At 39.6% G+C, this 23,583-nt stretch overlaps 1 protein-coding gene across 7 annotated transcripts in view; it reads right to left on the reverse strand.

The window, feature by feature from the left end:
- The window catches only part of LOC131500702 (phospholipid-transporting ATPase ABCA3-like), a 186,887-nt gene that overhangs the window by 91,272 nt on the left and 72,032 nt on the right, over nucleotides 1-23,583 (reverse strand). For all 7 annotated transcript variants that reach the window (XR_009256433.1, XR_009256434.1, XM_058710038.1 and 4 more), the window contains one exon: nucleotides 11,377-11,506. Coding sequence is in view for 5 of the 7 variants with exons in the window: in XM_058710038.1 (XP_058566021.1) it covers nucleotides 11,377-11,506 (130 nt within the window). In the remaining 2 variants the exon portion in view is untranslated. The remainder of the gene's footprint in view (nucleotides 1-11,376; nucleotides 11,507-23,583) is intronic.

Below are 23,583 nucleotides of genomic sequence, written 5' to 3' on the forward strand. Positions count from 1 at the left end.
CTATGCACACTTTCAGACCACAATGCTATGAAACTTCAAGTCAACCACAGGAAAAGTCTGGAAAACCTCCAAAAGCATGGAGGTTAAAGAACACCCTACTAACGAATGAGTGGGTCAACCAGGCAATTAGAGAAGAAATTAAAAAATATATGGAAACAAATGAAAATGAAAATACAACAATCCAAACGCTTTGGGATGCTGCAAAGGCAGTCCTGAGAGGAAAAAATATTGCAATCCAGACCTATCTCAAGAAACAAGAAAAATCCCAAATACAAAATCTAAAGCACACCTAAAGGAAATAGAAGCAGAACAGCAAACATACCCCAAACCCAGCAGAAGAAGAGAAATAATAAAGATCAGAGCAGAAATAGAGAATATAGAATCTAAAAAAACCCTGTAGAGCAGATCAATGAAACCAAGAGCTGGTTTTTTGAAAAAATAAACAAAATTGATAAACCTCTAGCCTGGCTTCTCAAAAAGCAAAGGGAGATGACCCAAATAGATAAAATCAGGAATGAAAATGGAATTAGTACAACCAATCCCTCAGAGATACAAGCAATTATCAGGGAATACTATGAAAAATTATATGCCAACAAATTGGACAACCTGGAAGAAATGGACAAATTCCTAAGCACCCACACACTTCCAAAACTCAAACAGGAAGAAATAGAAAACTTGAACAGACCCACAACCAGTGAAGAAATTGAATCAGTCATCAAAAATCTCCCAACAAAAAAGAGGACAGGACAATATGGCTTCCCAGGGGAATTCTACCTGACATCTAGCAGAGATAATACCTATCCTTTTCAAGTTTTTCCAAAAAATAGAAAGGGAAGGAAAACTTCCAGACTTATTCGATGAAGCCAGAATTACTTTGATTCCTAAACCAGACAGACCTAGCAAGAAAAGAGAACTACAGGCCAATATCCCTGATGATTCTGGATGCAAAAATTCTCAATAAGACACTAGCAAATCAAATTCAACAGCATATAAAAAGAATTATTCACCATGGTCAAGTGGGATTCATTCCTGGGCTGCAGGGCTCATTCAATGTGATACATCACATCAATAAAAGAAAAGAAAAGAACCATATGATCCTGTCAATCGATGCAGAAAAAGCATTTGACAAAATTCAGCATCCTTTCTTAATAAAAACCCTCGAGAAAGTCGGGATAGAAGGAACATACTTAAAGATCATAAAAGCCATTTATGAAAAGCCCACACCTAATATCATCCTCAGTGGGGAAAAACTGAGAGCTTTTCCCCTGAGATCAGGAACACGACAGGGATGTCCACTCTTACCGCTGTTGTTTGACATAGTATTGGAAGTGCTAGCATCAGCAATCCGACAACAAAAGGAAATCAAAGGCATCAAAATTGGCAAAGGTGATGTTAAACTTTCACTTTTTGCAGATGACATGATATTATATGTGGAAAACCTGATAGACTCCACCAAAAGTCTACTAGAACTGATACATGAATTCAGCAAAGTCACAGGATACAAAATCAATGTACAGAATTCAGTTGCATTTTTTTCCCATTATATGAAATTTATTGTCAGATTGGTTTCCATACAACACCCAGTGCTCATCCCAAAATGTGCCCTCCTCAATACCCATCACCCACCCTACCCTTCCTCCCACCCCCCATCAACCCTCAGTTTGTTCTCAGTTTTCAACAGTCTCCTATGCTTTGGCTCTCTCCCACTCTAACCTCTTTTTTTTTTTTTCCTTCCCCTCCCCCATGGGTTTCTGTTAAATTTCTCAGGATCCACATAAGAGTGAAAACATATGGTATCTGTCTTTCTCTGTATGGCTTATTTCACTTAGCATCACACTCTCCAGTTCCATCGACGTTGCTACAAAGGGCCATATTTCCTTCTTTCTCATTGCCACGTAGGACTCCATTGTGTATATAAACCACAATTTCTTTATCCGTTCATCAGTTGATGGACATTTAGGCTCTTTCCATAATTTGGCTATTGCTGAGAGTGCTGCTATAAACGTTGGGGTACAAGTGCCCCTATGCATCAGTACTCCTGTATCCCTTGGGTAAATTCCTAGTAGCACTATTGCTGGGTCATAGGGTAGGTTTATTTTTAATTTTCTGAGGAACCTCCACACTGGTTTCCAGAGTGGCTGCACCAATTTGCATTCCCACCAACAGTGCAAGAGGGTTCCCGTTTCTCCACATCCTCTCCAGTATCTATAGTCTCCTGATTTGTTCATTTTGGCCACTCTGACTGGCGTGAGGTGGTATCTGAGTGTGGTTTTGATTTGTATTTCCCTGATGAGGAGCGATGTTGAGCATCTTTTCATGTGCCTATTGGCCATCCGGATGTCTTCTTTAGAGAAGTGTCTATTCATGTTTTCTGCCCATTTCTTCACTGGGTTATTTGTTTTTTGGGTGTGGAGTTTGGTGAGCTCTTTATAGATTTTGGATACTAGCGCTTTGTCGGATATGTCATTTGCAAATATCTTTTCCCATTCCGTTGGTTGCCTTTTAGTTTTGTTGGTTGTTTCCTTTGCTGTGCAGAAGCTTTTTATCTTCATAAGGTCCCAGTAATTCATTTTTGCTTTTAATTGCCTTGCCTTTGGGGATGTGTCGAGTAAGAGGTTGCTATGGCTGAGGTCAGAGAGGTCTTTTCCTGCTTTCTCCTCTAGGGTTTTGATGGTTTCCTGTCTCACATTCAGGAGCTTCATCCATTTTGGGTTTATTTTTGTGAATGGTGTGAGGAAGTGGTCTAGTTTCAACCTTCTGCATGTTGCTGTCCAGTTCTCCCAGCACCATTTGTTAAAGAGACTGTCTTTTTTCCATTGGATGTTCTTTCCTGCTTTGTCAAAGATGAGTTGGCCATACGTTTGTGGGTCTAGTTCTGGGGTTTCTATTCTATTCCATTGGTCTATGTGTCTGTTTTTGTGCCAATACCATGCTGTCTTGATGATGACAGCTTTGTAGTAGAGGCTAAAGTCTGGGATTGTGATGCCTCCTGCTTTGGTCTTCTTCTTCAAAATTACTTTGGCTATTCGGGGCCTTTTGTGGTTCCATATGAATTTTAGGATTGCTTGTTCTAGTTTCGAGAAGAATGCTGGTGCAATTTTGATTGGGATTGCATTGAATGTGGAGATAGCTTTGGGTAGTATTGACATTTTGACAATATTTATTCTTCCAATGCATGAGCAGGGAATGTCTTTCCATTTCTTTATATCTTCTTCAATTACCTTCCTAAGCTTTCTATAGTTTTCAGCATACAGATCTTTTACATCTTTGGTTAGGTTTAATCCTAGGTATTTTATGCTTCTTGGTGCAATTGTGAATGGGATCAGTTTCTTTATTTGTCTTTCTGTTGCTTCATTGTTAGTGTATAAGAATGCAACTGACTTCTGTACATTGATTTTGTATCCTGCAACTTTGCTGAATTCATGTATCAGTTCTAGCAGAGTTTTGGTGGAGTCTATCGGGTTTTCCATGTATAGTATCATGTCATCTGCAAAAAGTGAAAGCTTGACTTCGTCTTTGCCAATTTCGATGCTTTGATTTCCTTTTGTTGTCTGATTGCTGATGCTAGAACTTCCAACACTATGTTAAACAACAGTGGTGAGAGTGGGCATTCCTGTCCTGTATTCTTGATCTCAGGGAAAAAGCTCTCAGTTTTTCCCCATTGAGGATGATGTTAGCTGTGGGCTTTTCATAAATGGCTTTTATGATCTTTAAGTATGTTCCTTCTATCCAGACTTTCTCAAGGGTTTTTATCAAGAAAGGGTGCCAGGGGCGCCTGGGTGGCTCAGTCGGTTGAGCGTCCGACTTTGGCTCAGGTCACGATCTCGCAGTCTGTGAGTTCGAGCCCCGTGTCAGGCTCTGGGCTGATGGTTCAGAGCCTGGAGCCTGCTTCCGATTCTGTGTCTCCCTCTCTCTCTGCCCCTCCCCCGTTCATGCTCTGTCTCTCTGTCTCAAAAATAAATAAATGTTAAAAGAAAGGGTGCTGAATTTTGTCAAAGGCCTTTCTGCATCGATTGACAGGATCATATGGTTCTTATCTTTTCTTTTATTAATGTGATGTATCACGTTGATTGATTTGCGAATGATGAACCAGCCCTGCATCCCAGGAATGAATCCCACTTGATCATGGTGAATACTTCTTTTTATATGCTGTTGAATTCGATTTGCTAGTATCTTATTGAGAATTTTTGCATCCATATGCATCAGGGATTTGGGCCTGTAGTTCTCTTTTTTTGCTGGGTCTCTGTCTGGTTTAGGAATCAAAGTAATACTGGCTTCATAGAATGAGTCTGGAAGTTTTCCTTCCCTTTCTATTTCTTGGAACAGCTTGAGAAAGATAGGTATTATCTCTACTTTCAACGTCTGGTAGAACTCCCCTGGGAAGCCATCTGGTCCTGGACTCTGATTTGTTGGGAGATTTTTTACAACCGATTCAATTTCTTCGCTGGTTATGGGTCTGTTCAAGCTTTCTATTTCCTCCTGATTGAGTTTTGGAAGAGTGTGGGTGTTTAGGAATTTGTCCATTTCTTCCAGGTTGTCCAATTTGTTGGCATATAATTTTTCCCAGTATTCCCTGATAATTGCTTGCATTTCTGAGGGATTGGTTGTAATAATTCCATTTTCATTCATGATTTTATCTATTTGAGTCATCTCCCTTTTCTTTTTGAGAAGCCTGGCTAGAGGTTTGTCAATTTTGTTTATTTTTTTCAAAAAACCAACTCTTGGTTTCATTGATCTGCTCTACAGTTTTTTAGATTCTATATTGTTTATTTCTGCTCTCATCTTTATTATTTCTCTTCTTCTGCTGGGTTTAGGCTGCCTTTGCTGTTCTGCTTCTATTTCCTTTAGGTGTGCTGTTAGATTTTGTTTTTGGGATTTTTCTTGTTTCTTGAGATAGACCTGGATTGCAATGTATTTTCCTCTCAGGACTGCCTTCGCTGCATCCCAAAGCGTTTGGATTGTTGTATTTTCATTTTCGTTTGTTTCCATATATTTTTTAATTTCTTCTCTAATTGCCTGGTTGACCCACTCATTCTCTAGTAGGGTGTTCTTTAACCTCCATGCTTTTGGAGGTTTTCCAGACTTTTTCCTGTGGTTGATTTCAAGCTTCATCGCATTGTGGTCTGAAAGTATGCATGGTATAATTTCAATTCTTGTATACTTATGAAGGACTGTTTTGTGACCCAGTATATGATCTATCTTGGAGAATGTTCCATATGCACTCGAGAAGAAAGCATATTCTGTTGCTTTGGGATGCAGAGTTCTAAATATATGTGTCAGGTCCATCTGATCCAATGTATCATTCAGGGCCCTTGTTTCTTTATTGACCGTGTGTCTAGATGATCTATCCATTTCTGTAAGTGGAGTGTGAAAGTCCTCTGCAATGACCACATTCTTATCACTAAGGTTGCTTATGTTTATGAGTAATTGTTTTATATATTTGGGGGCTCCCGTATTTTGTGCATAGACATTTATAATTTTTAGCTCTTCCTGATGGATAGACCCTGCAATTATTATATAATGCCCTTCTTCATCTCTTGTTACAGCCTTTAATTTAAAGTCTACTTTGTCTGATATAAGTATGGATACTCCAGCTTTCTTTTGGCTTCCAGTAGCATGATAAATAGTTCTCCATCCCCTCACTCTCAAGCTAAAGGTGTCCTCAGGTCTAAAATGAGTCTCTTGTAGAAAGCAAATAGATGGGTCTTGTTTTTGTATCCATTCTGATACCCTATGTCTTTTCGTTGGCGCATTTTGTCCATTTACATTCAGTGTTATTATAGAAAGAGACGGGTTTAGAGTCATTGTGATGTCTGTATGTTTTATGCTTGTAGCGATGTCTCTGGTACTTTGTCTCACAGGATCCCCCTTAGGATCTCTTGTAGGGCTGGTTTCGTGGTGACAAATTCCTTCAGTTTTTGTTTGTTTGGGAAGACCTTTATCTCTCCTTCTATTCTAAATGACAGACTTGCTGGATAAGGATTCTCGGCTGCATATTTTTCCTGTTCAACACATTGAAGATCTTGTGCCAATCCTTTCTGGCCTGCCAAGTTTCAAAAGAGAGATCAGTCACGAGTCTTATAGGTCTCCCTTTATATTTGAGGGCACGTTTATCCCTTGCTGCTTTCAGAATTTTCTCTTTATCCTTTTATTTTGCCAGTTTCACTATGATATGTCGTGCAGAAGATCGATTCAAGTTACGTCTGAAGGGAGTTCTCTGTGCCTCTTGGATTTCAATGCCTTTTTCCTTCCCCAGTTCAGGGAAGTTGTCAGCTATTATTTCTTCAAGTACAACTTCAGCACCTTTCCCTCTCTCTTCCTCCTCTGGGATACCAATTATGCGTATATTATTTCTTTTTAGTGCATCACTTAGTTCTCTACTTTTCCCCTCATACTCCTGGATTTTTTTAACTCTCTTTTTCTCAGCTTCCTCTTTTTCCATAATTTTTTCTTGTAGTTCACCTATTCTCTCCCCTGCCTCTTCAATCCGAGCCGTGGTCATTTCCATTTTATTTTGCATCTTGTTTAAAGCGTTTTTCAGCTCCTCTTGACTGTTCCTTAGTCCCTTGATCTCTGTAGAAATAGATTCTCTGCTGTCCTCTATACTGTTTTCAAGCCCAGCGATTAATTTTATGACTATTATTCTAAATTCACTTTCTGTTATATTATTTAAATCCTTTTTGATCAGTTCATTAGCTGTTGTTATTTCCTGGAGATTCTTTTGAGGTGAATTCTTCCGTTTGGTCATTTTGGATAGTCCCTGGAGTGGTGCGGACCTGCAGGGCACTTCCCCTGTGCTGTGGTGTATAACTGGAGTTGGTGGGCGGGGTCACAGTCAGACCTGATGTCTGCCCCCAGCCCACCGCTGGGGCCACAGTCAGACTGGTGTGTGCCTTCTCTTCCCCTCTCCTAGGGGCGGGATTCACTGTGGGGTGGTGTGGCCCATCTGGGCTACTTGCACACTGCCAGGCTTGTGGTGCTGGGGATCTGGCATATTAGCTGGGGTGGGTAGGCAAGGTGCACGGGGGCAGGAGGGGCAGGCTTAGCTCACTTCTCCTTAGGTGATCCACTTCAGGAGGGGCCCCTCTTCTGTGGGCCTCTCGTCTGTGCTTGGCTCCGGAGACTCCATTCTGCTAGTCTTCTGGTGGTTTCCTGGGTTATTTAGGCAGGTGTAGGTGGAATCTAAGTGATCAGCAGGACGCACGGTGATCCCAGTGTCCTCCTACGCTTACATCTTCTGCCGGTCTCTCTCTAGCACTTTTTATATATCATCCATTGCCTTCTGGCCTCCACTGTTTCTAAAATTTTTTATAGCTTATTTATTTATTTTGAGACAGACATAGCATGAGCAGTGCAGGGGCAAAGAAAGAGAGGGAGACAGAGAATCCCAAGCAGGCTCTGCTCTGCCAGCACAGAACCCAAGGTGGATCTTGAACCCATGAAACATGAGATCATGACCTGAGCCAAAACCAAGGGTCAGAGACTTAACTGAGTCACCCAGGCCCCCTGGAATCAATTCTTTCTTTTTTGTCTTTTATTTTTTAAAATTTACATCCAAATTAGTGTATAGTGCAACAATGATTTCAGGAGTAGATTCCTTAATGCCCCTTACCCATGTAGCCCATCCCCCCTCCCACATCCCCTCCAGTAACCCTCTGTTTGTTCTCCATATTTATGAGTCTCTTATGCTTTGTCCCCCTCCCTGTTTTTATATTATTTTTCTTTCCCTTCCCTTATGTTCATCTGTTTTGTCTCTTAAAGTCCTCATATGAGTAAAATCATATGATATTTGTCTTTCTGTGACTAATTTCACTTAGCATAATACCGTCCAGTTCCATCCATGTAATTGCAAATGGCAAGATTTCATTCTTTTTGATTGCTGAGCAATACTCCATTGTATATATATACCACATCTTCTTTATCCATTCATCCACCAATGGACATTTGGGCTCTTTCCATACTTTGGTTCTTGTTGATAGTGCTGCTATAAACATTGGGGTACATGTGCCCTTATGCATCAGCACACCTGTATCCCATGGATAAACACCTAGTAGTGAAATGGCTGGGTTGTAGGGTAGTTCTATTTTTAATTTTTTGAGGAAACTCCATACCGTTTTCCAGAGTAGCTGCTCCAGCTTGCATTCCCACCAACAATGCAAAAGAGATCCTCTTTCTCTGCATCCTCGCCAACCTCTGTTGTTGCCTGGGTTGCTAACGTTAGCCATTCTAACAGGTGTGAGGTGGTATCTCATGGTGGTTTTGAGTTGTATTTCCCTGATGATGAGTGATGTTGAGAATTTTTTCATGTGTCAGTTGGCCATCTGGATGTCTTCTTTGCAGAAGTGTCTATTCATGTCTTTTGCCCATTTCTTCACTGGATTACTTGTGTTTTGCGTATTGAGTTTGATAAGTTCTTTATAGATTTTGGATACTAACCCTTTATCTGATATATCGTTTGCAAATATCTTCTCCCATTCTGTCGGTTGCCTTTTGGTTTTGCTGATTGTTTCCTTTGCCGTGCAGAAGCTTTTCATTTTGATGAGGTCCTAGTAGTTCATTTTTGTTTTTGTTTCCCTTGCCTCCAGAGACGTGTTGAGTAAGAAGTTGCTGTGGCCAAGATCAAAGAGGTTTTTGCCTGCTTTCTCCTTGAAGATTTTGATGGCTTCCTGTCTTACATTTAGGTCTTTCATGCATGTTGAGTTTATTTTTGTGTCTGGTGTAAGAAAGTGGTCCAGGTTCACTCTTCTGCATATCAGTGTCCAGTTTTCCCTGCACCACTTGCTGAAGAGACTGTCTTCATTATTTGTAATGAGAACTCAGCTTCTAGTCCTATTGGGGCACCACTTAATGTGACAAATAACTTTTGGCTTGCTGTTTTCAAGATACTCTCTTTCATAATTTTTAGTATAATATTTATGGGTGATTATCTCTTCACATTCATGCTATTTGAAGTTTGTGGAAATTCTGAGATGTGTAGATTAATGTTTTCAGCAAATTTGGAAGTTTAGTCCATTATTTTGTAGACTACTTTTTAGCTTTGTTCTCTTTCTCCTCTCCTACTTTCTATTACATGTATTCTGTTGCATTTAAAGATATCACAACTTGATTCTTACAGCTTTGTACTAGAGGCTAAAGTCTGAGATTGTGATGCTTCCTGCTTTGGCATTCTTCAATATTACTTTGGCTGTTCAGGGTCTTTTGTGGTTCCATAAAAATTGTAGGAGTGCTTGTCAAGACAGCATGGTATTGGCACAAAAACAGACACATAGACCAATGGAATAGAATAGAGACTCCAGAATTGGACCCACAAAAGTATGGCCAACTCATCTTTGACAAAGCAGGGAAGAACATCCCATGGAAAAAAGACAGTCTCTTTAACAAATGGTACTGGGAGAACTGTACAGCAACATGCAGAAGAATGAAACTAGACCACTTTCTTACACCATTCAGAAAAACAAAATCAAAATGGGTGAAGGACCTGAATGTGAGACAGGAAAGCATCAAAACCCTAGAGGAGAAAGCCGGAAAACAATCTCTCTGACCTCAGCCGCAGCAATTTCTTACTTGACACTTCCCCAAAGGCAAGGGAATTAAAAGCAAAAATGAACTATTGGGACCTCATTGGGATAAAACCTTCTGCAATGCAAAGGAAACAACCAACAAAACTAAAAGGCAACCAACGGAATGGGAAAATATATTTGCAAATGACATATCGGGCAAAGGGCTAGTATCCAAAATCTATAAAGAACTCACCAAACTCCACGCCCAAAAAACAAATAATCCAGTGAAGAAATGGGCAGAAAACATGAATAGACACTTCTCTAAAGAAGACCTCCAGATGGCCAGCAGACACATGAAAAGATGTTCAATGTCACTCCTCATTAGGGAAATACAAACCAAAACCACACTCAGATACCACTTCATGCCAGTCAGAGTGGCTAAAATGAACAAATCAGGAGACTATAGATGCTGGAGAGGATGTGGAGAAATGGGAACCCTCTTGCACTGTTGGTGGGAATGCAAACTGGTACAGCCACTATGGAAAACAGTGTGGAGGTTCCTCAAAAAAAAAAAAAAAAAAGATATACCCTATGACCCAGCAATAGCAGTGCTAGGGATTTACCCAAGGGATACAGGAGTGCTGATGCATAGGGGCACTTGTACCCCAATGTTTATAGCAGCACTTTCAACAATATCCAAATGATGGAAAGAGCCTAAATGTCCACCAACTGATGAATGGATAAAGAGGTTGTGGTTTATATATACAATGGAATGCTACTTGGCAATGAGAAAGAATGAAATACGGCCTTTTGTAGCAATGTGGGTGAAACTGGACAGTGTTATGCTAAGTGAAATAAGTCATATAGAAAAACACAGTACCATATGTTTTCACTCTTAGGTGAATCCTGAGAAACTTAACAGAAGACCATGGGGGAGGGGAAGAAAAAAAAAGTTAGAGAGGGAGGGAGGCAAACCATAAGAGACTCCTAAAAACTGAGAATAAACTGAGGGTTGATGGTGGGTGGGAGGGAGGGGAAAGTGGGTGATGGGTATTGAGGAGGGCACCTTTTGGGATGAGCACTGGGTGCTGTATGGAAACCAATTTGAGAACAAATTTCATAATTAAAAAAAAGATAAAGATATCAAAACTTCCTATGAAACTGTTAATTTTACTCAATTCTTTTTGCTTTGTTTTATTCACATTTTATAATCTCCATCAACCTTTCTTCAAGTTCACTGGCTCTCTCTTGTGACAATTGATTAAATCTACTATTAAGCCCTTTTAATGAATTCTTCACTTTGGTTATTATACTTTTCAACTCCAGAATTCCCAACTGGCTCTTCTTTTCATAATTTCTACCTTTTTACTGATATTTTCTATTTGATCTTGTTTTCATACATTCCATTATTTCTTTAAAAATTTTTTAAATGTTTATTTCTGAGACAGAGAGAGACAAAGCATGAGTGGGGGAGGGGCAGAAAGAGAGGGGGACACAAAATCAGGCTCCAGGCTCTGAGCTGTCAGCACAGAGCCCGACGTGGGGCTCAAACTCACAGACCGCAAGATCATGACCTGAGCCGAAGCCGGACTCTCAACCGACTGAGCCACCCAGGCGCCCCTACATTCCATTATTTCTTAAATCATGGTTTCCTTTAACTCTTTGAACACTTTTTTTTACAATGGTTACATTGTAAAATATTTGTAAAACCTGATATCTGGTATCTCTCACATGGAATTATTTACAACTTAAAAGAAAGTGAATTACCGAACAATTTTATGTATCATTGAACTGACTAAATTGTAAACATCAAAAGGATACACAAAAGTCTTGTAAGTTTGATCTACAGTGTCTATGACACTCTGAAGAGACCTACCTGAGAGAATAGACAGGATAGTGGATTTTCCTGCTCCATTGTGTCCTAGAAGAACAGTAATCTGCCCCATATATAAATTCAAAGACAAGTCTTTTACAGCTATTTTGGTAGTATTTTGCACTCGGAATTCCTGTTGGGGAAAATACACAAATATTGACTTCATCTATCACTATCACTTTGAAAGAACAAACACTCATATCAACTATTTATACAAGAAACCATACCACATAATCAATCTCATGAGGAAAAAGAAATAAAAATTTAAGAAGGATGAAATTGTGATTGGAACAAATTAATTGACGCCATAACACGAGTTGTAAAATTTCACAGTAAATATATAAACATCCCTCAGTAATATCCATTCATGCTTTGATTCAATTAACATCTTAAAGCTGATAATGCCATAATCTTCTTCACTTCATGCATTTGTCCTGGTTTGGAGAACTGCCAACAGAAAACCTGGATTAAACATCTAAAACATAGATATTTTATAGGCATCTCAAATTTCTTCTTTTGTGTAGGTTAGCAGTGATTCTGCTTAAGATGCAAAGATATGGAAAGAGCATCACTCTCACTCTAGAAAACAAGAAACTAAATAATCTAAAAAAATCTTAAGTTTTCTTGAACTCATCAGAGGGGTGATATTTCCAGGCAACCAATCAGCCTTAAATTTAAGAAAAGATAGACGCCCTCAAGGAGAGATGATATACAAACATCTGCTTGTCTGGAGAAAACACAGGCACTGTGAAACTAGTAAAAGGATTCTGGTCAATTTTTGATGAAAATAAAGTAAAAACACTTGAAGAAACAATATCCAAATTAAAAAGTTGGGATTCAAGCCCATTTCATTCAGACTTCAAACATCTATTCCTTCCAATATAACTAACAGATGGTGAATAAAGCAAAACATCTTGTGTAACAACAACAAAAAAAGGCTATTTCTCTTTTATTCCAAATGGCAGTAAAAGTTTTTTTCCTAGGTGTCGTCCTTAATACCCATCACCCATTTAGCCCACCCCCCATTCACCTCCCTCCATCAACCCTCAGTTTGTTCTCTATCCTTAAGAGTCTCTTATCGCTTGCTTCCCTCTCTCTTTTTTTACCCCTTGCCATATGTTCATCTGTTGTTTCCTAGATTCCACATGAGTGAAATTATATGCTTTTTGTCTTTCTCTGACGTATTTTTCTTAGCATAATACACTCTAGCTCCACCCACAATGTTGGAAATGTCAAGGTTTAATTCTTTTTGATGGCCGAGTAATATTCCAGCATATGTGTGTTCGTGTGTGTGTGTACACACCCACCACATCTTCTTTATCCATTCATCAGTTGATGGACATTTGGGTTCTTTACATAGTTTGGTTATTACTGTTAATGCTGCTATAAACACAAGCGTGCATATACCCCTTCAAATCTGTATTTTTGTATCTTTTTCTTTTATTTTTTTAATGTTTATTTTTGAAAGAGAGACAGAGTATGAGCTGGGGGAGGAGCAGAGAGAGGGAGACACAGAATCTGAAGGAGGCTCCGGCTCTGAGCTGTCCACACAGAGCCCGACGTGGGGATCGAACCCATGAATCACGAGATCATGACCTGAGCCGAAGTTGGACACCTAACCGACTGAGCCACCCAGGCACCCCTGTATCTTTTTCAAACTTCAACCAAGCCAACCTCAAATTCTCCCTCAATGTCTTCAATATCCATAAATTTCTCCAACAACCACCCATTGTTCAAGGCACAAGACCAACAGCTACATTAGTGTCCTCCTTTTCCTTCAATTTCACAAGCAACCATTAAGCAACAATGATTTCAGGAACAGATTCCTTAATGCCCCTTACCCATTTAGCCCACCCCCCATCCCACAACCCCTCCAGTAATCCTCTGTTTGTTCTCCATATTTAAGAGTCTATTATGTTTTGTCTCCCTCCCTGAATTTATATTATCTTTGCTTCCCTTCCCTTGTGTTTGTCTGTTTGGTATCTTAAAGTCCTCATATGAGTGAAGTCTTATGATATTTGTCTTTCTCTGACTAATTTCACTTAGCATAATACCCTCCAGTTCCATCCACATAGTTGCAAACAGCAAGATTTCATTCTTTTTGATTGCCAAATAATACTCCATTGTATACATATACCATATCTTCTTTATCCATTCATCCACTGATGGACATTTGGACTTTTTCCATACTTTGGCTATTGTCAATAGCACTGCTATAAACACTGGGGTGCATGTGCCACTTTGAAACAGCATACCTGTATCCCTTAGATAAATACCTAGGAGTGCAATAGCTGGGTCGTAGGGTAGTTCTATTTTTAATTTTTTGAGGAACCTCTATACTGTTTTCCAGAGTGGCTACACAAGTTTTCATTCCCACTAGGAATGCAAAAGAGATCCTCTTTCTCCGTATCCTCACCAACACGTGTTGTTGCCTGAGTTGCTAATGTTAGCCATTCTGACAGGAGTGAGGCAGTATCTCATGGTGGTTTTGACTTGTATTTCCCTGATGATGAGTGATGTTGAGAATTTTTTCATGTGTCGGTTGGCCATCTGGATGTCTTCTTTGGAGAAATGTCTATTCATGTCTTTTGCCCATTTCGTCACTGGATTATTTGTTTTTTTTGGGTGTGGAGTTTGATAAGTTCTTTATAGATTTTGGATACTAACCCTTTATCTGATATGTAACTTGCAAATATCTTCTCCCATTCTGTCGGTTGCCTTTGAGTTTTGCTGATTGTTTCCTTCGCTGTGCAGGAGCTTTTTATTTTGATGAGGTCCCAATAAGTTCATTTTTGCTTTAGTTTCCCTTGCCTCCAGAGACGTGTTGAGTAAGAAGTTGCTGCAGCCAAGGTCAGAGAGGTTCTTGCCTGCTTTCTCCTCAAGGATTTTAATGGCTTCCTGTCTTACATTTAGGTCTTTCATCCATTTTATTTTTGCGTATGGTGTAAAAAAGTGGTCCAGGTTCATTTTTCTGCATGCTGCTGTCCAGTTTTCCCAGCACCACTTGCTGAAGAGACTGTCTTTATTCCATTGGATATTCTTTCCTGCTTTGTCAAAGATTAGTTGACCATACGTTTGTGGGTCCATTTCTGGGTTCTCTATTCTGTTCCATTGATCTGAGTGTCTGTTTTTGTGCCAGTACCGTACTGTCTTGATTTTGGCTTTGTAAAACAGCTTGAAGTCTGGAATTGTGATGCCTTCTGCTTTGGTTTTCTTTTTCAAGATTGCTTTGGCTATTTCGGGTCTTTTGTGGTTCCAAACAAATTTTAGGATTGTGTGTTCTACCTCTGTGAAGAATGCTGGTGTTATTTTGATAGGTATTGCATTGAATATGTAGATCGCTTTGGTAGTATTGACATTTTAACAATATTTGTTCTTCCTATCCAGAAACATGGAATATTTTTCCTTTTTGTGTGTGTCTTCTTCAATTTCTTTCATAAGTTTTCTATAGTTTTCAGTGTATAGATTTTTCACTTCTTCAGTTAGATTTATTCCTAGGTATTTTATGGGTTGGTGCAACTGTAAATGGGATTGATTCCTTGAATTCTCCTTCCATTGCTTCATTATTGGTGTATAGGAATGCAACTGATTTCTGTGCATTGATTTTATATCCTGCAACCTTGCTGAATTCATGGATCAGTTCTAGCAGTTTTTTGGTGGAATCCTTTGGGTTTTCCATATAGAGTATCATGTCATCTGTGAAGAGTGAAAGTGCGACCTCCACTGCCTGATTTGGATGCCTTTTATTTCTTTGTGTTGTCTGATTGCAGAGCCTAAAACTTCCAATACTATGTTGAATAACAGTGGCGAGAGTAGACATCCCTGTCTTGTTCCTGATCTTAGGTGGAAAGCCCTCAGTTTTTCCCCATGAGGATGATATTAGCATTGGGTCTTTCATATATGACCTTTATGATCTCGAGGTATGCTCCTTCTATCCCTACTTTCTTGAGGGCTTTTATCAAGAAAGGATGCTGTATTTTGTCAAATGCTTTCTCTGCATTTATTGAGAGGATCATTTGATTCTTGTCCTTTCTTTTATTGATGTGATGAATCACATTGTTTTGTGGATATTGAACCAGACCTGCATCCCAGGTATAAATCCCACTTGGTCGTGGTGAACAATTTTTTTAATGTATTGTTGGATCCAGTTGGCTAATATCTTGTTGAGGATTTTTGCATTCATGTTCATCAGGGAAATTATCTATAGTTCTCCTTCTTAGTGAGGTCTCTGTCTGGTTTTGGAATCAAGGTAATAATGCTGGCTTCATAAAAAGAGTTTGGGAGTTTTCCTTCCATTTCTATTTTTTGGAACAGCTTCAAGAGAATAGGTGTTAACTCTTCCTTAAATGTTTGGTAGAATTCCCCTGGAAAGCCATCTGGCCCTGGACTCTTGTTTTTTGGCAGATTTTTGATTACTAATTCGATTTCCTAACTGGTTATGGGTCTGTACAAATTTTCTATTTCTTCCTGTTTCAGTTTTGGTAGTGTATATGTTTCTAAAATTTGTCCATTTTTTCCAGATTGCCCGTTTTATTGGCATATAATTGCTCATAATATTCTCTTATTATTGTTTTTATTTCTGCTGTGTTGCTTGTGATCTCCCCTCTTTCATTGTCGATTTTAGTTACTTGGGTCCTTTACTTTTTCCTTTTGATCAAACTGGCTAGTGGTTTATCAATTTTGTGAATTCTTTCAAAGAACCAGCTTCTGGTTTCATTGATCTGTTCTACTGTTTTTTGGGTTTTGATAGCATTGATTTTTCCTCTAATCTTTATTTTTTCTTGTCTTCTGCTGGTTTGGGGTTTTAGTTGTTGTTCTTTTTATATCTCTTTAAGGTGTAAGGTTAGGTTGTGTATCTGAGAACTTTCTTCCTTCTTTAGGAAGGCCTGGATTGCTATATGTTTCCCTCTTATAACCACCTTTGCTGAGTCCCAGAGGTTTTGGGCTGTGGTGCTTTCATTTTCATTGGCTTCCATGTACTTTTTAATTTCCTCATTAACTTCTTGGGTAGCCCATTCATTGTTTAGTAGGACGTTCTTTAGTATCCAAGTATTTGTTATCTTTCCAAATTTTTTCTTCGAGCTGTGGTCTGAAAATATGCACGGTATAATCTCGATCTTTTTGTAGTTCTTGAGGGCTGATTTGTGTCCCAGTATGTGATCTATTCTGGAGAAAGTTTCATGTGCACTGGAGAAGAATGTATATTCCCTGCTTTAGCATGAAATGTTCTGAATATATCTGTTAAGTCCACCTGGTCCATTGTGTCATTCAAAGCCATTGTTTTCTTGTTGATTTTCTGTTTAGATGATCTGTCCATTGCTGTAAGTGGGGTGTGGAAGTCCACTACTATTATGGTATTACTATCAATAAGTTTATGTTTGTGATTGATTTATATATATGGGTGCTGCCACATTTGGAGCATTTTATTCCATTTATTGAAGGTCTGATATCTTCTACTTGTGTCTTCAGTACAGTCACTATCTTTATGTTCTATTGATCTTTGTGTCTACTTTTGTGCCAGTACCATACTGTTTTGATCACTACAGCTTTGTAGTATATCTTGAAATCTGGGATTTTGATACCTCCAGCTTTGTTCTTTCTTAGGATTGCTTTGGCTATTCAGGCTCTTTTTTTTTAAATATGAAATTTATTGTCAAATTGGTTTCCATATAACACCTAGTGCTCATCCCAACAGGTGCCCTCCCCAACACCAATCACCCACCCCCTTCCCTCCCACCCCCATAAACTCTCAGATTGTTCTCACTTTCTGAGAGTCTCTTATGTTTTGGCTCCATCCCTCTCTAACCTTTCTTTTTTTTCCCTTCCCCTCCCCCATGGTCTTCTGTTAAGTTTCTCAGGATCCACATAAGAATGAAAACATATGGTATCTGTCTTTCTCTGTATGACTTATTTCACTTAGCATAACACTCTCCAGTTCCACCCACGTTGCTATAAAAGGCCAGATTTCATTCTTTCTCATTGCCACGTACTAGTCCATTGTGTATATAAACCACAATTTCTTTATCCGTTCATCAGTTGATGGACATTTAGGCTCTTTCCATAATTTGGCTATTGTTGAAAGTGCTGCTATAAACATTGGGGTACAAGTGCCCCTATGCACCAGCACTCCTGTATCCCTTGGGTAAATTCCTAGCAGTGCTATTGCTGGGTTATAGGGTAGGTCTATTTTTAATTTTTTGAGGAACTCCACACTGTCTTCCAGAGCGGCTGCACCAGTTTGCATTCCCACCAACAGGGTTCCTGTTTCTCCACATCCTCGCCAGCATCTATAGTCTCCTGATTTGTTCATTTTGGCCACTCTGACTGGCGTGAGGTGGTATCTGAGTGTGGTTTTGATTTGTGTTTCCCTGATGAGGAGCGACGTTGAGCATCTTTTCACGTGTCTGCTGGCCATCTGGAGGTCTTCTTTAGAGAAGTGTCTATTCATGTTTTCTGCCCATTTCTTCACTGGGTTATTTGTTTTTTGGGCGTGGAGTTTGGTGAGTTCGTTATAGATTTTGGATACTAGCCCTTTGTCGGATATGTCATTTGCAAATATCTTTTCCCATTCTGTTGGTTGCCTTTTAGTTTTTTTGGTTGTTTCCTTTGCATTGCAGAAGCTTTTTATCTTCATGAGGTCCCAATAGTTCATTTTTGCTTTTAATTCCCTTGCCTTTGGGGATGTGTCAAGTAAGAAATTGTTGTGGCTGAGGTGAGAGAGGTTTTTCCCTGCTTCCTCCTCTAGGGTTTTGATGCTTTCCTGTCTCACATTCAGGTCCTTCATCCATTTTGACTTTACTTTTGTGAATGGTGTAAGAAAGTGGTCTAGTTTCATTCTTCTGCATGTTGCTGTCCAGTTCTCCCAGTACCATTTGTTAAAGAGACTGTCTTTTTTCCATTGGATATTCTTTCCTGCTTTGTCAAAGATGAGTTGGCCATACTTTTGTGGGTCCAGTTCTGGAGTCTCTATTCTAATCCATTGGTCTATGTGTCTGGTTTTGTGCCAATACCATGCTGTCTTGATGATTACAGCTTTGTACTAGAGGCTAAAGTCTGGGATTGTGATGCCTCTTGCTTTGGTCTTCTTCTTCAAAATTACTTTGGCTATTCGGGGCCTTTTGTGGTTCCATACAAATTTTAGGATTGCTTGTTCTAGCTTCGAGAAGAATGCTGGTGCAATTTTGATTGCGATTGCATTGAATGTGGAGATAGCTTTGGGTAGTATTGACATTTTGACAATATTTATTCTTCCAATCCATGAGCATGGAATGTTTTTCCATTTCTTTATATCTTCTTCAATTTCCTTCCTAAGCTTTCTATAGTTTTCAGCATACAGATCTTTTACATCTTTGGTTAGGTTTATTCCTAGGTATTTTATGCTTCTTGGTGCAATTGTGAGTGGGATCAGTTTCTTTATTTGTCTTTCTGTTGCTTCATTATTAGTGTATAAGAATGCAACTGATTTCTGTACATTGATTTTGTATCCTGCAACTTTGCTGAATTCATGCATCAGTTCTAGTAGACTTTTGTCGGAGTCTATCAGGTTTTCCATGTACAATATCATGTCATCTGCAAAAAGTGAAAGCTTGACTTCATCTTTGCCAATTTTGATGCCTTTGATTTCCTTTTGTTGTCCGATTGCTGATTGTTGTCTGATTTTGCTGTCTGATTGCTGATTCCAACACTATGTCAAACAACAGTGGTGAGAGTGGACATCCTTATCGTGTTCCTGATCTCAGGGGGAAAGCTCTCAGTGTTTCCCATTAAGGATGATATTAGCTGTGGGCTTTTCATAAATGGCTTTTATGATGTTTAAGTATGTTCCTTCTATCCCGACTTTCTCGAGGGTTTTATTAAGAAATAATGCTGAATGTTGTCAAATGCTTTTTCTGCATCGATTGACAGGATCATATGGTTCTTTTCTTTTCTTTTATGATGTGATGTATCACAGTGATTGATTTGTGAATGTTGAATGAGGCCTTCAGCCTAGAAATGAATCCCACTTGATCATGGTGAATAATTCTTTTTACAAGCTGTTGAGTTCAATTTGCTAGTATCTTATTGAGAATTTTTGCATCCATAATCATCAGGGATATTGGCCTGTAGTTCTTTTTTTTTGCTGGGTCTCTGTCTGGTTTAGGAATCAAAGTAATACTGGCCTCATAGAATGAGTCTGGAAGTTTTCCTTCTGTTTCTATTTCTTGGAACAGCTTGAGAAGGATAGGTATTATCTCTGCTTTAGATGTCTGGTGGAATTCCCCAGGGAAGCCATCTGGTCCTGGACTCTTATTTGTTGGGAGACTTTTGATAACTGATTCAATTTCTTAGCTGGTTATGGGTCTGTTCAAGTTTTCTATTTCTTCCTGTTTGAGTTTTGGAAGTGTGTGGGTGCTTAGGAATTTGTCCATTTCTTCCAGGTTGTCCAATTTGTTGGCATATAATTTTTCATAGTATTCCCTGATAATTGCTTGTATTTCTGAGGGATTGGTTGTAATAATTCCATTTTCATTCATGATTTTATCATTTGGGTCATCTCCCTTTGCTTTTTGAGAAGCCTGGCTAGAGGTTTATCAATTGTGTTTATTTTTTCAAAAAACCAACTCTTGGTTTCATTGATCTGCTCTACAGTTTTTTTAGATTCTATATTGTTTATTTCTGCTCTGATCTTTATTATTTCTCTTCTTCTTCGGGTTTAGGGTGTCTCTGCTGTTCTGCTTCTATTTCCTTTAGGTGTGCTTTAGATTTTGTATTTGGGATTTTTCTTGTTTCTTGAGATAGGCCTGGATTGCAATGTATTTTCCTCTCAGGACTGCCTTCACTGCATCCCAAAGCATTTGGATTGTTGTATTTTCATTTTCATTTGTTTCCATATATTTTTTTAATGTCTTCTCTAATTGCCTGGTTGACCATTGGTTCTTTAGTAGGGTTTTCTTTAACCTCCATGTTTTTGGAGGTTTTCCAGACTTTTTCCTGTGGTTGACTTCAATTTTCATAGCATTGTGGTCTGAAAGTGTGCATGGTATGATGTCAAGTCTTTTATACTTATGAAGGCTGGTTTGTGACCCAGTATGTGATCTGGAGAAGGCTCCATGTGCACTTGAGAAGAAAGTATATTTTGTTGCTTTGGGATGCAGTGTTCTAAATATATCTGTCAAGTCCATTTGATCCAATGTATCATTCAGGGCCCTTGTTTCTTTATTGATCCTGTGTCTAGATGATCTATCCCTTGTTGTAAGTGGAGCATTAAAGTCCCCTGCAATTACCACATTCTTATCAATAAGGTTGCTTATGTTGTGATTGTTTTATATATATGGGGGCTCCCGTATTCGGCGCATAGACATTTATAATTGTTATTTCTTCCTGATGGATAGACTCTGTAGTTATTATATAATGCCCTTCTTCATCTCTTGGTACAGCATTTAATGTAAAGTCTAGTTTGTCTGATATAAGTATGGATACTCCAGCTTTCTTTTGACTTCCAATAGCATGATAGATAGTTCTCCATCCCCTCACTTTCAATCTGAAGGTGACTTCAGGTCTAAAATGAGTCTCTTGTAGACAGCAAATAGATGGGTCTTGTTTTTTTTTTTTTTTTATCCATTCTGATACCCTATGTCTTTTGGTTGGAGCATTTAGTCCATTTACATTCAGTGTTATTACTGAAAGATATGGGTTTAGAGTCATTGTGATATCTGTAGGTTTCACGCTTTTAGTGAGGTCTCTGGTACTTTGTGGTCCTTGCAACATTTCACTAACAAAATCCCCCTTAGGATCTCTTGTAGGGCTGGTTTAGCGGTGATGAATTCCTTCAGTTTTTGTTTGTTTGGGAAGACCTTTATGTCTCCTTCTATTCTGAATGACAGCCTTGCTGGGTAAAGTATTCTCGGCTGCATATTTTTTTCTATTGATCACATTGAATATTTCCTGCCATTCCTTTCTGGCCTGCCAAGTTTCAGTAGATAGGTCTGTCAATAATCTTATAGGTTTCCCTTTATATGTTAGGGCCTGTTTATCCCTAGCTGCTTTCAGAATTTTCTCTTTATCCTTGTATTTTGCCAGTTTCACTATGATATGTCATGCAGAAGATCGATTCAAGTTACGTCTGAAAGAAGTTCTCTGTGCCTCTTGGATTTCAATTCCCTTTTCTTTTCCCAGATGAGTGAAGTTCTCAGCTATGATTTGTTGAAGTACACCTTCAGCCCCTTTCTCTCTTCTTCTTCTGGAATTCCTATGATACAGATATTGTTCTGTTTGATTGCATCACTTAGTTCTCTAATTCTCCCCTCACACTCCTGGATTTTTTTTAGCTTTTTCTCAGCTTCCCTTGTTCCATAATTTTATCTTCTAATTCACCTATTCTTTCCTCTGCCTCTTCAGTGCAAGCTGTGGTTGCCTCCATTTTTATTTTGCAGCTCATTTATAGCATTTTTTAGCTCCTCCCGAGTATTTCTTAGTTCCTTGATCCCTGTAGCAACAGATTCTCTGGTGTCCTCTATACTTTTTTCAAGCCCAGCAATTAATTTTATGACTATTATACTAAATTCACTTTCTGTTATATTGTTTAAATGTTTTTGATCAGTTCTTTAGCTGTCGCTACTTCCTGGAGTTTCTTTTGAGGAGAGTTCTTCCGTTCATCATTTTGGATAATCTCTGGGGTGGCATAGAACTGCAGGGCACTTCCCCTGTGCTGTCTGGAGTAACTTGTGTTGGTGGGTGGGTCTACAGTCAGACCTGATGTCTGTCCCCAGCCCACCACTGGGGCCAGAGTCAGACTTCTGTGTACCTTATCTTCCCCTCTCTGAGGGGCGGGACTCACTGTGGAGTGGTGTGGCTCCTCTCTGGGCTACTTGCACACTGCCAGGCTTGTGGTGCTGCTTTGATGGGATCTGTTGTGTTGTCTGGGTGGATCCGCAAGGTGAACAGGGGTGGGAGGGGCAGGCTCAGCTCGCTTTGCCATCGGTGGTCCCCTGTGGGAGGGGCCTTGCAGCACTGGGAGGGAGGCTGACCCGTCGGAGGGAGGATCCACAGAAGCACAGTGTTGGGTGTTGTCTGGTGCAAGCAGGTTAGGGGAACAGGTTCCCTTTGAGGTTTCGGCTGGCAGATGGGAGAGGGAGATGGTGCTGGCCAGGGCCTTTGTTCCCTGCTGAGCTGAGCTTTCTTCTGGGGCTCAGCAGCTCTCCCTCCTGGTATCCTCTTGTCCTCCTGCTCTCTGAGCAGAGCTGTTGACTTATAACATTCCAGATGTTAAGTACTGCTGGCTGTCAGAACTCATGCAGTCCAGCCCCTCCGCTTTTGCAAGCCAGACTCAGGGATTCCACCTTGCTGGGTGAGCTTCCCCTCCACTGCCATGGTTCCCTCCTGCCAGTCCGTGTAGCATGCACCGCCTCTCTGCCCTTCCTACCCTCTTCTGTTGGCCTCTTGTCTATGCTTGGCTCTGGAGAGTCCCTTCTGCTAGTCTTCTGGTGGTTTTCTGGGTTTTTAGGCAGGTGTGGGTGGAATTCAAGTGATCAGCAGGACGAGGTGAGCCCAGCCTCCTCCTACGCCGCCATCTTCCAAAAATTGTTCATGCGCTTTTATGATTTCATTCAAATTTCAGTATTATTTGTTATAGTTTTGTGAAAATGCTATTTGCATTTTTTAAATTTATTTATTTATTTTTTAATATATGAAATTTACTGTCAAATTGGTTTCCATACAACACCCAGTGCTCATCCCAAAAGGTGCCCTCCTCAATACCCATCACCCACCCTGCCCTCCCTCCCACCCCCCATCAACCCTCAGTTTGTTCTCAGTTTTTAACAGTCTCTTATGCTTTGGCTCTCTCCCACTCTAACCTTTTTTTTTTTTTTTTCCCTTCCCCTCCCCCATGGGTTTCTGTTACGTTTCTCAGGATCCACATAAGAGTGATTTGACAGGGATTGCATTGAGCCTGTAGATTGCTTTGGGTAATGTGGACATTTTGACAATATTAATTCTAACCCATGAGCATGGAATATCTTTCCATTTGTTTGTGTTATCTTTAATTTCTTTCATCAGTATTTTATTTTTTTCAGAGATATTTACAACTATTATATCCTCTGACTGATCCTGATCCTTTGACTGATCCCTTTATCATTATGTACTGTCTTGTTACAGTTTTTGTTTTAAAGTCTATTTTGTCAGACATAGTATTGCTAGCCTGGATTTATTTTTCACATTCATTTGCATGGT

The sequence above is a fragment of the Neofelis nebulosa genome, chromosome 18, assembly GCF_028018385.1.
Source record: "Neofelis nebulosa isolate mNeoNeb1 chromosome 18, mNeoNeb1.pri, whole genome shotgun sequence".
In the NCBI taxonomy this organism is placed as follows: domain Eukaryota; kingdom Metazoa; phylum Chordata; class Mammalia; order Carnivora; family Felidae; genus Neofelis; species Neofelis nebulosa.